Here is a 15,285-nt window from a genome sequence, read left to right on the forward strand (position 1 = left end):
ACAGCTGATTAGCACGTATTTTGGATGTTATGTATTATATACTTTATTCTTACACAAAAGGTAGAGAAAATATATTAAAAGTCATAAAATACATATATATTTTCCGCATTTATGACATACCTAAGTTTTTCTTAAATTTTAAAAATATATCTAGGCTATAGGTTTGTCTGTAAGTTTTGTAACTGTCACAAATCTCCAAAAACTTTTTCTAATATATTCACTGAAAAAAAATTAATGTGTATATGGACCTACATAGTTCAAACCCGTGTTGTTCTAGGGTCAACTGTAGTTTATATCTATCTACAAGCCCATCTTAAATTATTATTAACTATGTATGTTTCTATATGCACAGATGTTTTATGATACACATTTCTTCTACATAGAGTTATAACAATTCAGAAAACAAATTTCCCAGCACCTGTACTGAGTAAGGGATATTTGTATCTTTGTCCTGAATTTCACTTCTTTCAGTGACTGATATGACTAAACTCCATTCTCTAACAGTCTACATAGATTTCAAAAGTTGTCTTAGATTAATTTTTATTTATATATATTAGACCACCATGTTCATCCCCGCACATTTTATACACAGGCTATGACTGTAACAAAGTTAACAGTTAATGGCTATTTTAGCAAAAAAAAAAAAAAAAAAAAAAAGTGAGTTAACACGATTAGCTATATCCTCAAAGAGAAAAACCAAAGGCAACGGGATACACAATGACAGATATATGAGTGGCTACCCCATGAAGTTTTGTAAAAACCAGCAGTTTCTACTTAAGATGAGTAATCTTCCCCCTTATCATAATTCTCACTGGACCACTGTGAGTAGGTAGGAGGTACAAACAAATCCTTGACACTCACTTAGCATTAACAGCTAGCTGGAATGCATCCTCTAGCCAATCCAGGAGCTTGTGTGTGAATTCACTGACATCTTGCTATAAGAGAGGTAATAAATTGCATATGAGTTAGACTCAACACTACACTTAGAGAAACAAACATTTGCTCTTACCTCACCAATGACTAAGATTCTATTACCATGAAAGGATTTCTATTTTAGGGCCAGATATCATAACGATACAAGCAATACCGGAACCCAGCTACTACAGATAAAACAGAAGGCATGTTAGGCAGCCTATAAAAGTTGTGGCTAGAAGGAAACTGGAATTTTGCTACTTCCAGCCACATCTTGTAACAAACTAACAAAATCTTCCAGTTAGGCCTTTAAAAAACAAAAGGTCCAAAGAACACACCCCTACTCCTCTAGAACTTATGTGAGATCTGAATAGAGACAGGAAACTTGTGAAATATTTTGAGATCTTATAGAGCAGTAGGACCTTTAGAGAAAAAAACTAATTTTATAAGGAAGAAGCTGCTCTAATAGTGAGAGCTTTGTTTTTTAATAGGAGGCAGGGCAAAGAAAGTACTAACATTTAGAAGAGTGCTTTAGAAAAGCTGCTGAACTCAGGTTTAGATAGTTTGATAGATAAGATTTTTATTTGCACCATCCCCAGACAAAGGTGCAGACAAAGGACTACATTTCGCAGTGACCCTTTGCTAGGATTCACTGAGATGTTTTCCAGTCTCCTACTTCAAAAGCCTCTGTATAATTCTCTTCTGTCTACTACTACTTCTCCCCTTTAGATTCCTTTGCAGAACTACCAGCCTACCCCCCACACACACACACGCACGTGCACTCTCTCTCTCTCCCCTTACCACCACCTGTTCCTGAGACATTATAAAGGGCAAAGGCAGGCACCCATAGGCCTGTTCAGTCAAGTTCACAGTCTATTATACTGTTCAAATAAAGCAATATTATAGTATTATTAGTTATGATTTTGAATGCCACAAATTTTAAGGGAAAACATGCAAAAACAGCCTTCTGTACCTGCTGTTCCTCAGGTGATCGGAATGCTCCCTTTAAGAGATCCAGGGCTGCTGAAGGGTCTACAAATTTGCGATTTGATCCCATCATCAGAGCAAACAAATACTGAAGCTCTTGCATAAACATGATATTTCTCTTTTCCTATAAAAAATACAGCAACGTGCACTCTTACAACCTCTTACTTGGAAAATTAACACATATGAAGAGAAAAGTTGTCAGTGATCACTCCCTAATTTATATTTACCTAGATCGAGACCAGGGGCAGGTCTCAAACTATGTTGTAAGTGCACTGATACAGTCTCTGTTGGAGATTACCCTAAACTGAAAGAATATTGACGTAGAAGCAACAGAGAAAACAGTGTGAGAAAAGCAAACATGTTTGATTTCTGAAGCTGTTGTCCTCCCTCCTGTTAGGAAAATCTGTCACCCAAGTGAAATAATGGGAAGGGTTAGCTCGCTGGCAAGAGGCTTCATCCTTTGGCAAGAAACTATGAAAGCCTCTTCTAGGAAGGTCCTGACCTGCAGCATCTGGTCATCTCTTCCGCATCACTGGGTTTGAGTGGCTATGTGAACAGGAGGCAGTGCAAAGAAAGTACTAACATTTAGAAGAGTGCTAAGAAAAGCTGCTAAACTCAGGTGAAGGGGTGCCTCAGTGAAGGGGGCCACAGAAAGAACAGGGATTTCTGCATCTCCCAAATGCTGAGACCAGCAGGATGACACATTACTTTCTTGGAGCTGTTTTTCTAATTTTATTCCTACTTAACTTTACCTTTGTGCAAATCCTTATTTTCTTGTCAAAAAGAAGGAAAAAGAACCATTTGAAGTAAATACAACATTAGCACAAGCCAAAGAGCATCACAGTTATTAGCTTTAGCCAAAAAATTAAAAGCTTTTGGGACAAAAGGGACTAAACAACAGTGAAGATTCCTCAATAGCAACTTACTATGTGACTTGGACAATTTTCAAGTACATTCTGTGGCAGACTGTAGCTGAGAACAAGTCTTCGAAATTCAGGCAACTGAAAGAGAGACTGAAATGAAGAAAGAAATGAATTCAAAGCCTTTCTTCAAAATAACTTGCAGCAAAAAATACTTCTTTTACTTTAAAAGTATGTATAACTGTCAACATAGTAATTCCACTTCTATTATGTCAAAGGAAATAATAGTGGCTATGCATTAAAATTGAACTGAAGGAATGTTAATCCCTTTAGTAAAAACCTAAAAAGAACCTAATGACTAACAAGAAGAATAGATTAAATAAACTATAGCACATTTATACAATAGACTACTATACAGTCGTTAAAATAATTTTGTACAAAACATGTTTTCATAAAATGGACTACTACACAACAGTGAAGATGAATGATCGAGAGCTACAAGAATCAACATGGATAAATCTCAGACATATGAATTGTGTGAAAAAAGTTCCAGAAAAAGAGCATATTTTTATATTAATAGAGTATATTGTTTATATTAAGTATCATTATATATAAAACCATATTACATACTGTTTAGGATTCAAACATATGTGATTATATCTGAGGGAATGGAGGACAGGACTGGGGATGGGAACACAGGGATTCAACAGAACAGAGATCTGTGTAACATTCAGATTTGGTAGTGAGTAGAGAGAGAGAAGCATTCTTTTAATCGTTTTGTAAATCATACATTTTTCCACTATGAATATCTTTTGAAAGGTAAATATTCTTTAAATTCCTTATACGACTATAATTACTTATTGCAAAATACCCTTAAATGAAAGCCCCTGCAGCCTGCATACTGAAACTTTTTTTTTTTGTCAAATGTTTCATTTCTTAAATATAGACACAGATCATATATTGAGTTTTACCAAAAAAAAAAAAAAAAAAAAGTATGGCTTCCAAAGAGCATTCAGTGTAATGTGGTGTAAGAGCGACAATTAATATAATTCAACTGCTTTGACCTAAACACTTACTACTTAAGTACATCCTACAATAGAACTTGAGAAAAACTAAAAACTGTTTAACAGTTACAGTTTACTCAACTTAGTTACATCCTAGATGAATATTTGTGTTCAAAAATACTGAACCTTAAGTCTTTAAAACAATCCTGATTTCCTCTAAAGCATAAGTCACAAGCTTGTATTGCAAAACTGTTAAACTTGTTTGTTTGTTTTTTTTTAAATAATGTTGACCAAGAGTCAGTGATAAAGATCAATTACATTCCCCATCCACCACTCATACTGGACATGCTGGACATCCCTCCCATTCCGTTCACTCCCACAGATGCATGGCTTCCACTAATGTAGTAGCTGCTGTTCACTGCTCCTTGGCTGCCTAAGCAGAATCCTGGGTAGACAACAGGTCTCCAACTTCCCTCACTCGATCACAAGGCCTAGTGGGATTCAACCACTAGGGTGAGTGTATAACTGGACTGGGAATATCAGCTCACTGCCTTCTCCTTCCACCTCAACTGTCTACCTAACCCTTCTCCATTTCTCCCAGTTACACTCTGCTTACCACCGTATAATTTTCCAGGACTTCAGTTCTACCATGAGAAAAATGGCTTCACATTTTCAGTCATGTCACTCCACCTCCTCACATTCACCAAAGTCAAGCTCTCCCAAAAAATACCACTGTTCTTAAAAACCACCAAAGGGTACTCCCATTTCCCAATCCAATATCTATACGATCCTCCAACATCTGCTTCTCCTGTATTCTCTGTATCACTTAATTATATCCTCTTTTTCTCCAGTTATCAAAGTTTAGAAATTCAGAGTTATCTTTGAATCCTTTCCCTTTCTTAACCACCCACATCTAATAAGGAAGAAAGCCCTTGGACTCATCCTCTGGGGTGCTACATATAACCACCTCCTCCCTATCAATTGCTCTAATCAAACACTCATCACTGCTCACCTGGATCACTGCACATGGTCACGCTGCCTCCAGAAACTCCTCTGTGCCATTTACTTGCCACGCAGGTTCTTCTATCTTTCTAAAATGTCCAAGTAATGCTCCTGACTCACTGAAGACCATTACCTAGTAATAGTTCTTACAACCCCCAGTCCTGCCATCCTTCTAGGAGGCTTCAGTCAACATTCAATCCATGGGAAATTCTGTCAGCTCTACCTCCACAATAAATCAAGAATCCAGCCTCTTCTCTACTTCCATGACTACTCACCTGGTTCAGGCCATCATCACATCTCATGGGGATGACTGCAGTAGCCTCCTGAACAGGTCTCTCCACTTGCACCATTGCTCACAGTAGCCACAGTGAGCTTTTAAAACTTGAGTCACAGTTCATCACTCCTCTGTTCAAAGCCCTCAGTGGCTTCCCATCTCTCACAGAATAAAAGATGTTACCTTTCCAATTTCATCTCCAATGACTCTCCCTCTCCTCTTAGCATTGCTGCCACTTGGGACTCTCAGACGTCCTGGGCACATTCACGTGCACTGGGACTTCTGGACACACCACGCCCATGAGCGCACTCCCATTCTGAGGTATTGCTCCGTGGCTTCCCCTGCTTGGAATGTTCTTCCTTCACAGCCACCTGGCTCACTCCTTGTCCTCCTGCATTTGTTCCTGTCTCATCTCCTCAACCTAACATCATGGTTTACGTTGCAACCTGCTTCCATCTCTCCTGCAGCAAGTGCAATCTCCCTTATCCTGATCTTTTTCCTATCACACTGATCACAGTCTAACATATTATATAAATATATTTAAATTTTAATTCCATAAGGGTAAGGCTGTCATGGTTTTGTTCTCTCCTGGATCTCAAGGGCCTAGAACAGTTCTAGACATACAGTAGGTGTTGAACTAGTATTTGCACGTGTTCATCCCTTCAGCCTAGGGACCCTCTGTCTTCCTGAGCATCCTCTCTGTAGTGACATATTCCTCCATTCCTTCTCTAAACCCACACCCAAGGACACACCCAGGATATGTCTATGCCTGAAAAACTGCCAATTCTCAGATCACAAATTCAGAAAATTCCACTCTGGAACCATAACCTGTTTTCTGGCTCATTTGTTCAACTACCCACAGGACACTTGTCCTTTGATTTCATCAGGAACCCAAGCAAACTGAACTCTTTCCTTCTCCCCATTAGTTCCTTCCTGTCTTCATTTCTCCCTTTCCAGTTTTGATTCCATGGTCTGTAACCACCCCTCATTAAATTCTCTAACTGCCCTCTTGTTTTTCATCATACCCAGCAAGTCCTCCGACCTAAATGAATTTAATTTTCCACTCAAGAATCTCAGAGCACTGCTAAAAAGAAGTCCCAATAAAAACAGGACATACTGCTATCACCATATGTGCAAGGTTAACAACCTTAACTAGACTTTCAAATTTTTAGAAATCTGGTGCCAACCGGTTTCCCACTGTCTGCAATACCTCTTTTAAACTTTCACTCCACTTAAAATCTGACTCTATCACTTCTCTACCCTATCTCCAAAAAAAATGGCTGCTTATTTCAGAGGAACAAATGATTATTAGAACTGTATGGACTTTAATTTGCAGTCATCATTTCTTCCTTCTTCTTTCCCCTACCACTCTCTTTCCCTTTTCCTATTTCCTCCCTATGTGACCTCTCATGCTTTCACAGAAAGCTCACTCCCTCATCCCTCTTTCTGCTAGCTCTTTTCAGCATCTCTCACAGGAGTGAAGGCTGAAGGTGATGTCGATACAGGGAGAGTTCTCAATCCCTCTTTCTAAGAACTGACTACTGTCCTTAATTCTCCATTATCTTCCAAATTCTATTCTCAGCCAGATTCCAGTGATCCTCTTAAAATTGAAGTAGGACCATATTGCTTCTCTGCTCCAAAGTTGCCAATACTTTCCCATGTCATATATAATCCTAAGTCCTCATCATGAACCTAAGCTCCCCACCACACCTCCACCTTTCTGACTTCATTGCTATCTGTCCCCCTCTCCCCCGTCACTCAGTTCTAGCCTTTTTCCCTATTTCTCAACTCATTAAGCAAGCTACTGAACCTGGGTCTTTGACTAGCTTTTCCCTCTGTCTACAAAGTGTTTATGTAATTACATGAAATATTCTTCATGTAATTATATGGCTCATTCTCTTGCCTAATGCAGGCCTCTGCTCACATGTCCACCTCATCAAAAAGGTCATACCTAACCATCCTATATAAATAGCAGCCCTCCCTCTGTAGCTGAACCCTTTCTGGGCCCCTCTTCCCCTTACTCATTTGTCTTTACAGCACTTAGTACCACCTGATACGTATTTTGTTTACTGTGCTTCCCACTCTTTTCAAAGTAAACTCCATGAGAGTAAGGGTTGTTTAATTCACTGCTGTTTCCCCAGTGCTAAAACAGTGCCTGGCACACTAATGGATGGATTTTGTGTGGAAAGGGAGGGTTCCATTTCTGGCTGAGTCAAGCACAATGATGAAGAAGACTGAAGGGGTAGGATCAAGTGCTGCCTCGTGGCCACATTGCGTGTAAGATGTCTCAAGACAATTCTAGAGAGGCGACTCTCTCTCTAGGGGACTTCATCTCCAGGGGTGTCCAATCTGCCGCCTCTGGGCTGCATTTGGCTCAGAATGGCTGTGAATGCAGCCCAACACAACATCATAAATTTCCTTAAAACATTGAGATTTTTTTTGTGATTATGTGTCGCAATGTATTTAACGTGTGACCCTAGACAACTCCTCTACTTCCAGTGTGGCCCAGAGACACCAAAAGGTTGGACACCCCTAAGGGCCCCATGGCTTTACTACCACCCATGCTACTGATTCCCAGAACTGTATCTGCAGCCCAGATCTTTTTACTGAACTACAGATTTATATATATAAATATGTATATTTATATATACATATTTAACTCACTACAAGATACCTTCATGCGGCACCTCAAACTCAGCATGTATACAACTGAACTGATCCCTGAGGCCTGCCTCACAAGAATCAGTGTTTTGAGGTGCAGAATTGCCAGGACATCCCAATATCAGAGTGCCCTTGTCACAGCAGCACTTGGGCCATGTGACTGGGTTTGGGACTGGAGGCCATGAAAACCCTCCTGGCTCCACTCTGTCAGGAGGCAGGTGGTTCTAGGAGTATGATGGCAGCAGACACTAGGGTGACAGGCACATTTGAGCACAAATCGGCAGCCCTTTGAGGAATGTGTTGTTGGCTAGCTTTTCAAATGGAGCTGAAGGGCCAAGGGGGCTGCTCTGTGCCTTCTTGCTGGGCTTAGTTAAAGCTTAAAGCCCGCTGATAAATTAATCCTAAAAGTCACTTTGCAAAGTACTTCCAGATTGTCACACAGGAACATGAAGGTGGCAGAGGAGTCCGGGCCCTCTGTGTAGACTCCTAGGGGGAAAATCTGCATGTGTGTATCAGGGAAGATGGGAAACCCAGTCACATCATCAAGAGAAAAGCTCAGCTGTTCACCTGGGAAGCTCAGCGAAAACGGGGCGGGCAAGGCCATCCACCTGCAGGGACAGCAGCCCAGGTATGAGTGTTCATGTCAGTGCAGTAAGAGGAGGATGGGGCCAAGTCCACCCACTTCTCACATGAGGGACTCCAAGGCCATGATGGGGCCACAAATAAAACCAGCCCTGGAGGGTCATCTGGCTTCTCAAGTCTTCCTCAACAACCAGGCTTTGTTCTCTTAATCCCACTGTATCACACAGTATGTGACACATTTTCTTTCACCCACTCAAGTCACTCATTCATTCATCTGTTCAAGAACCCCTGAGAGGTGAATTACACACTGGTTCTGACATCAGGGAGCCCACTGTCTAGAATGTGATTTTTTTTTTTAAGTATTTACAAGTATTTCTAATGAAAAGAGCATTATACATGGATTCAGAAAATATAAAAAGTTAAAATGAGGACTCTGGACTAGAGTACCTTAAAGGTTCCTCTCTCATCCATAGTCCATGATTCTTTAAGTGACAACCTATCTTATTGTTATGTATCTTGGCTCTGCGCCTAATAAATATTAGAAAAAAACTGAACTGAAATCTCATTCCTAACACACACCCAAATTAGCCCTCCTGAAGTGTCAAATGGCATTATCATCCACCTGGTTATTCAAGCTAGAAAACTTGGGAGTCTCTCCCAGAAATCTCCTGCATAGATCCTGAATCTATCACTTCACGAATCCTGTAGATCTGATCTCCTAAAGGCCTCTGGAATGCTTTTACTTCTCCTCCTCCACGGCTTACACCACTTCTCTATTCCAGACTAGCTGCCCCACAATCAATTTCTCCTCATTAACTCTTGCTCTGCTATAACACAATTTTCACTACATGCTGATCCAAAACACCTATTCAACATATTTACAACCACAGAAGATTTTGGTTTTAGTACTATCCAATTTAGACACCAGAGCATATGAATCCCAAACACAAGAAAGAAACCAAACACAATAACAATGCCATGGAGAAAACTCCTCATTTTTTATACGTGTTTCCATGTTTTTAAAGCTAGGTTTCTCACATTTCAGTTTAATAAATTACAATTTGTTTGTAGAAGACACCATTGTCTCTTTAAAAAATCATACCTGAATAACAGCACTAAACCAACATGTATTGCCAACATTTTTCAGCCCAACTGGCCAACCATCAACTCGCCTCCAGTCATTGGGATTGGGATTTTCTCCCCAGACTTCACAGCGTTTTCTCTTTGAGCGTTTAGTTTCTGCAGAGGTTGCCTCGTGCATCCTATATTGTGCCAACATACCACACATCAAAAAAGGAAAAAGTTAAAGAACAGTATACTATATGAAGGATGTTGACAACCTTTCATAAGTAGTTCAAAATGCCAGATAAACTTTTATTGGGTAATCATTGGCAATAGAGTAATTGTGAGATTATAACCTTAGTGAAAAGTAAGGTTTAAACACAGAGATGTTAATCCTTCCATAACAGAGATTATTATTAATAAGGTCCCTGAGGGAACTGAGTTAAGACTCAAAACTATTTATGGCTATCATATGAAAACTTTTAGATTTCAACAACAGTGCCTTATCTCAGACCACTGTCATTGAAAGAGGCAAGAGAGACACCCTGCTAAAGAGAAGAGCCCCAAACTGTCTAGTACACAAACCATGATCCTGTGTTTCCCTAAAAGAAACAACTCAACACTATGAGGGAATAAACACATCTGGAAACTGACAGTCCACCCCACTGGAACTGGAGATTTGTGGACAATTCCAAGCAATCACCAAATTAGTACCAATTAGTACCAAAAAATATATTCCCTCTTCATTTCTGAGACAAGGTAATTGAGTCACAATTTCATTTTCAAATAGTCAACATAACCCTCAAAGTTTACAAAGGCTCGAAGTTTATAAAGGACATACATATTTATTGGATACTTGTACTAGGATGGGTTTTTGTCCCCCATCAATCAGCAATTATGAACTATAAAATTTGGAGGCTTCTACTCAGACCACAGGCTGCAATAAGACACTTTTCATATTTGACTTTCAAAAGCGAACCAGAGTATGTAAGCTAATGTGAAATTTAAATTTTCTCCTGAAAATTTTTAATTCAGGTGCAATTAAAGGAACATGGCAGAATTGTTCTTGAATGACACAGAGCCATTGCCTTTGACCTATACACTAACGTGGGGAGCAAAGATTATAAATTAAATCAATTACCTGTTAAGATCTCGTCCATCAGCTTTAACTTTGGGGGACTCCAGTAGACTCAAAGCAATGGCAGCCTGAAGATCATCTTTGTTCTCGTGAGTAAGGTCTATTACTTCTGTAAGATACATTGAAATTTAATTAGTCTACATGCAGAAAACACTCTTCTGTATTTGCAGAAAAAATGTAAAAGCATTCATAAAACTAGATATACTCAAACTCACGCATGATTACAAATGCAAAAAACCTAAACAAAAAATTAGCAAACAGAACCCTGCTAATGCATAAAAAAAGATTACATATTAAGACCAAGTTGAATTCACTGTAGGGAACATTGAGTTAACATTAGAAAATAGACCAGTAAAATTTACTCTCTTAACAGTTAAAGGAAAAAAGGATAAGCTCAATAGATGAAAGCAGTTGATAACATCCAATCTCTATTCAAGAATAAAAACTACAAGCTAACTAGAAAGAGAATATTCTTAGGCTGAGAAAGAGTATACATGAAAAGCCCACAGCAAACTTTATACTTAATGGGGAAATGTTAAACATGCTTTCTTTAAAACCAAGACTAAGACAAAGAAGTCTACTATCAAGGCTTTTATTCACTATGGTTCTGAAAGTTCTGATCAGGTAATAGGAAAATAAAATGAAAAATAAAATTTTTAAAAATGTAAGAATTGGAAAATAAGAAACAAAGCTGTCATAATTCACAAATAATGATCACCTATAAGGGAAATCCAAAATGATTTACAGAAAATAATTATAATTAATAAAATGTGGTTAGATAAAAGATCAATGTACAAAAGTTAAGTGAATTTCTATACACCAGCAATGAAGAACATTTAATTTAAAAAGAAAAAACCCACAAAACTGTAGTAGTCAAGACTGTGGTCTGTCTACTGGCATAAGGAAAAACATACAGATCAATGGAAGAGAAATAAACCTCATATTTATGGTCAGTTGGTTTTCATCACAGGTTCCAAGACAATTCAAAAGAGAAAATATCTTTTCAACAAATGGTGCTGAGACAACTGGATATGCACATGCAAAGGAATGACTTTTATACCCCTACCTCACACCATTTACAAAATGAACTTACAGAGGATTGTGCCCTCGTGATAACAGCTAAAATTATAGAACACTGTAAATCTTTGTGACCTCGGATTAAGCAAGGGCATCTTGGAGATAACATCCAAAGCACAAACCACCAAAGAAAAAAATAGATAAATTTGACACCAAATTAAAAACAACAACAACAAAAACCTTTGGGCTTCACCATCAAGAAAGTGAAAAGATAACCCACAGAATGCGAAAGAAATTTTGTAAATCATGTATCCAGTAAAGGGCCTATATACAGACTCTCTAAAGAATTCCTCCAACTAAATAATGAAAAAGACAAATGGCCCAATTTTTAAAATGGGCAAATATTTTGGACAGATATTTTTCCAAAGAAGATATGCAAGTGGCCAGTAAGTACATGAAAAGATGTTCAACATCATTAGCTATGCAAAGTAATATAAATCAAAATAGCTCACAGCAGCCTTGTTTATAATAGTAAAAAATGTGAAACAACCCCGAAGTCAATAAATACATAAACTATGGTAGATTCAGAGAAATACTACATACCAAAGAAAATAAATGAACTACAGTTATAACCTTCAACATGGATGAGTTTCCCAAAATATTGATGGAAAAAGTCACTGTGTGTGCCATAGACAGATAAAAGAATATTTACATTAGCATTACTCAGAATAGCTCAAAACTGCAAACAGACCAAATGTCCCTTAACACCATCTAACACAGCTGATGGCTCCTTTCTCCTGGAAGCCTCCTTGGCTTCCAAAGTACCCTTGTCTCAGTTCTCTTGGTCTTCCTCCAACCTCCCTGGACGTTCCTTATCTCCCAGGCCTCCCTACACTGGGAGTACCCAATGCTTAGTCACTAAGCCTTTTCTGTTTTCTACACATACTCCCTTGGAGAGTTCACCAATTTCATAACTTTACAAAACCACTTACAGGTTACAGGTTTATGATCCCAAGTTTTATACATCTCCGGCTCCTATCTCTCCCCTCCACCTGAATGGAGTGTTTTTAACACTCCACCTGAATGTCTGACATCCCAAATTTAATATTGCCAAAACCAATCACTTCATCTTCCATCCCAAATTTGCTACATCTGCAGTCATTCCCATGTCAGTTAAGTGCAACTCTATCCTTTCAGCTGCTTAGGGGGACAAAAAACCTCAGAGTCACCTTTAACTACTCCTTCACAACCCTTATCTTCTCTGTCAACAAATCCTATAAAGCAAGCACTTCTCACCCCTCCAACACTACATCCTGGCCCACCCAACGTCATCTGCAATAACCTCCTGACTGGTCCTTGGCTCCCTGCTCTGACCCAAGCTCGCTAGCCACTCCTCCACATTCTGTTTCCAACATAGCAGTCAGAATGATGTTAGAAAACGGAAACAGTTTAGATCATCCCCCTGCTCCAAATTCTCCACTGGCTAACCTTCTAACTCAGAATAAAAGTCAAGTACTTACGAAGCTCTGCATGACCTGACCTCTGTTCCCTCTATGGCCTCATCTCTCACTGCTCCCCTCACTCACTAAGTCTCAGCTCTGGCTTTCTTGCTGCTCCTTGAGCAAACCAATGTATATTCCCATCTTAAGGCATCACACGACTCACTCACTCACCCCTTCTCAAAAGGCCCATCCTGTTTCAAATCTAATCCTCAGAACTCCTTTTTTCATTCCATCCTTTACTTTTTCTCTATAGTACTTATCATGTTCTAATATGCTATATAAATTGTTCATCTCCCCTCAAAAAAATAAGTGATGTGAAGGCAGGGATTCCTGTTTATTTTGTTCATCTCCAGTGCCTAAGAGTGCCTGGCATATAGTAGGTACTCATGAAATAAGTGTTGAACGATGAATCTATGTAAGTGCTTAGAATTGTGTCTGGCACATAGTAATAGTTTAACAATTAGCTATCATTACCATCATTTTCAAAGGGTTGATGTGATTAATAGGAAACACACACACTCATCTCTTATTTTTGACTACTTCGGAGCAGGACTAAGACAGGGTATACTTACTTGCTAATACTTCTTTGTTAGCAGCACTCCCCTCTTCTTTAGGTGATTCTGTAGCAACAGTGTCTTGACTGGGCTCCTTAACTCTTTCATCAGTGAGAAGACTAACTGCCAGAGTGATGTCACCATTACTGGCCTAAAGAGAGGAAAAATAAAAATTAAAAAACTTAAAAGTAAAGCATCAGCCCTGACCTATGTAGCTCCGTTGGTTAGGCACTGTCCCACAAAGCAAAAGGTCACTGGTTCAATTCCCAGTCAGGGCACATGCCAGGGTTGCCTGCTGGCCAGTCCTTGGTCTGGGACATGCGAGAGGCAACCAATTGATGTTTTTCTCCCTCTCTTTCTCCCTCCCTCCCCCTCTCTCTAAGAATGAATAAATAAAATCTTTTAAAAAAAGAAACAGTAAAGCATCACAGAATTTAAAATAAGTAGTGAGTTAGTTTTTTGTTTATAACTTCTTACTACCCTGGGGACACCCTGAGTAAGTCTAGGCATTCATCTAGGGTAGAAAGTAGACAAAAAAGAGTATAGTGTGGAAAACAGTAAGATACTGTGCTTAAAACATGTATCAAATTCCTATTTATAGGAAAGGAGTTGCTATACTATTATTGATCACAACATGCAAAAAAGAAAGAAATATTGCTGCGTATTTGTTCTCCCCACTTTCAATATTACAATACTACTCCTGATTTCACAGATACAGCAGGATGTATCAAAAAGGGGGTTGGCAATTAACACAGAGATTCTAAATGAAGTCAGCCCCTACAATAAAAACGACAAGCAGTTACCATACTCTGTAGTGGTGACCATACTTGTATTTGTTTTTAAATTTTTATTAGGAAAACTTTCTAACATTTACAATAGTGGAGGGAATGTATAACTGAACTCCATGGGCCCATCACTCAGTGCCACCAATTATCAAGGTGGTCAGTCTTGTTTTACCTATTCTGCCCCCTCCCAGATATTTATCTACCCTCTCCCCAGATATTCTGAAACAAACCCTAAGCATCTTGTCAGTTCATGAGTCAACATTTCAGAACACATCTTTTTAAAAATATAACCCACAATACTATCATCACACCTTAAGAGTAAATGGCAAGTTTTTAAATAACAACCGTTTCAAACTTCCCTGGCGCAAATATGTTTTAGTGTGTTTGTTTGAGTCAGGATCCACACAGTCTATACCATGCAATTGGTTGATATGTTCCATAAATTTCTTTTACCCAGTAGGGTGCTCCCCGCGCCCGCAGGGCCAGTCTCCCCCTTCCAAAACTCCCCTATCCTTCTAATTTACATGTTGAAGATACTGGGTTATTTGACCTGCAGAGCTTCTGTCCCTACATACATTTTCATTCCAGCATTAAAATAGCTTCTGGCATTGCACTGACATAACTATGATACGGACAACTGTTTTAAAGCCCACGGACTAAGAGAAGCCTGGAAACTAACCTTCAGAGCTTCATGAAGGAAGGAAGGGTCCTGAATGCCCGTGATTTCTCTCAGCTGATTTAACAGCATTTGGCAGCTCTATATTTGAGAAACAAACAAGAACCACAGACATATGTCAGTCAGAACATAAATTTGAACACATTTAAAGAATACAAGCATCTTGAAGAAACAGGCCTCTGAGACTTGCATTTTTTTACTGTTGTGGGAGTAGGACCTCCTGGAATGTGCCACCTGCCATGCAGAATATTTTGAGCTGAAAAAGAAGT

The 15,285-nt window shown here is 39.0% G+C and overlaps 1 protein-coding gene across 7 annotated transcripts in view; it reads right to left on the reverse strand.

Moving 5' to 3' along the window:
* Positions 1 to 15,285, reverse strand: part of USP28 (ubiquitin specific peptidase 28) — a 76,020-nt gene that overhangs the window by 41,779 nt on the left and 18,956 nt on the right. For 6 of the 7 annotated variants that reach the window (XR_008426857.1, XM_053924329.1, XM_024570804.3 and 3 more), the window contains exons 2-8: positions 15,020 to 15,097; positions 13,574 to 13,706; positions 10,486 to 10,591; positions 9,385 to 9,544; positions 2,826 to 2,912; positions 1,886 to 2,023; positions 862 to 935 (exon numbers count right to left, since the gene is read on the reverse strand). Coding sequence is in view for 6 of the 7 variants with exons in the window: in XM_053924329.1 (XP_053780304.1) it covers positions 862 to 935; positions 1,886 to 2,023; positions 2,826 to 2,912; positions 9,385 to 9,544; positions 10,486 to 10,591; positions 13,574 to 13,706; positions 15,020 to 15,097 (776 nt within the window). In the remaining variant the exon portion in view is untranslated. Of the gene's footprint in view, positions 1 to 861; positions 936 to 1,885; positions 2,024 to 2,825; positions 2,913 to 9,384; positions 9,545 to 10,485; positions 10,592 to 13,573; positions 13,707 to 15,019; positions 15,098 to 15,285 lie in introns of those variants that run through there. The other variant, XM_053924330.1, reaches the window with a different exon arrangement.

The sequence above is a fragment of the Desmodus rotundus genome, chromosome 5, assembly GCF_022682495.2.
Source record: "Desmodus rotundus isolate HL8 chromosome 5, HLdesRot8A.1, whole genome shotgun sequence".
Lineage (NCBI taxonomy): Eukaryota > Metazoa > Chordata > Mammalia > Chiroptera > Phyllostomidae > Desmodus > Desmodus rotundus.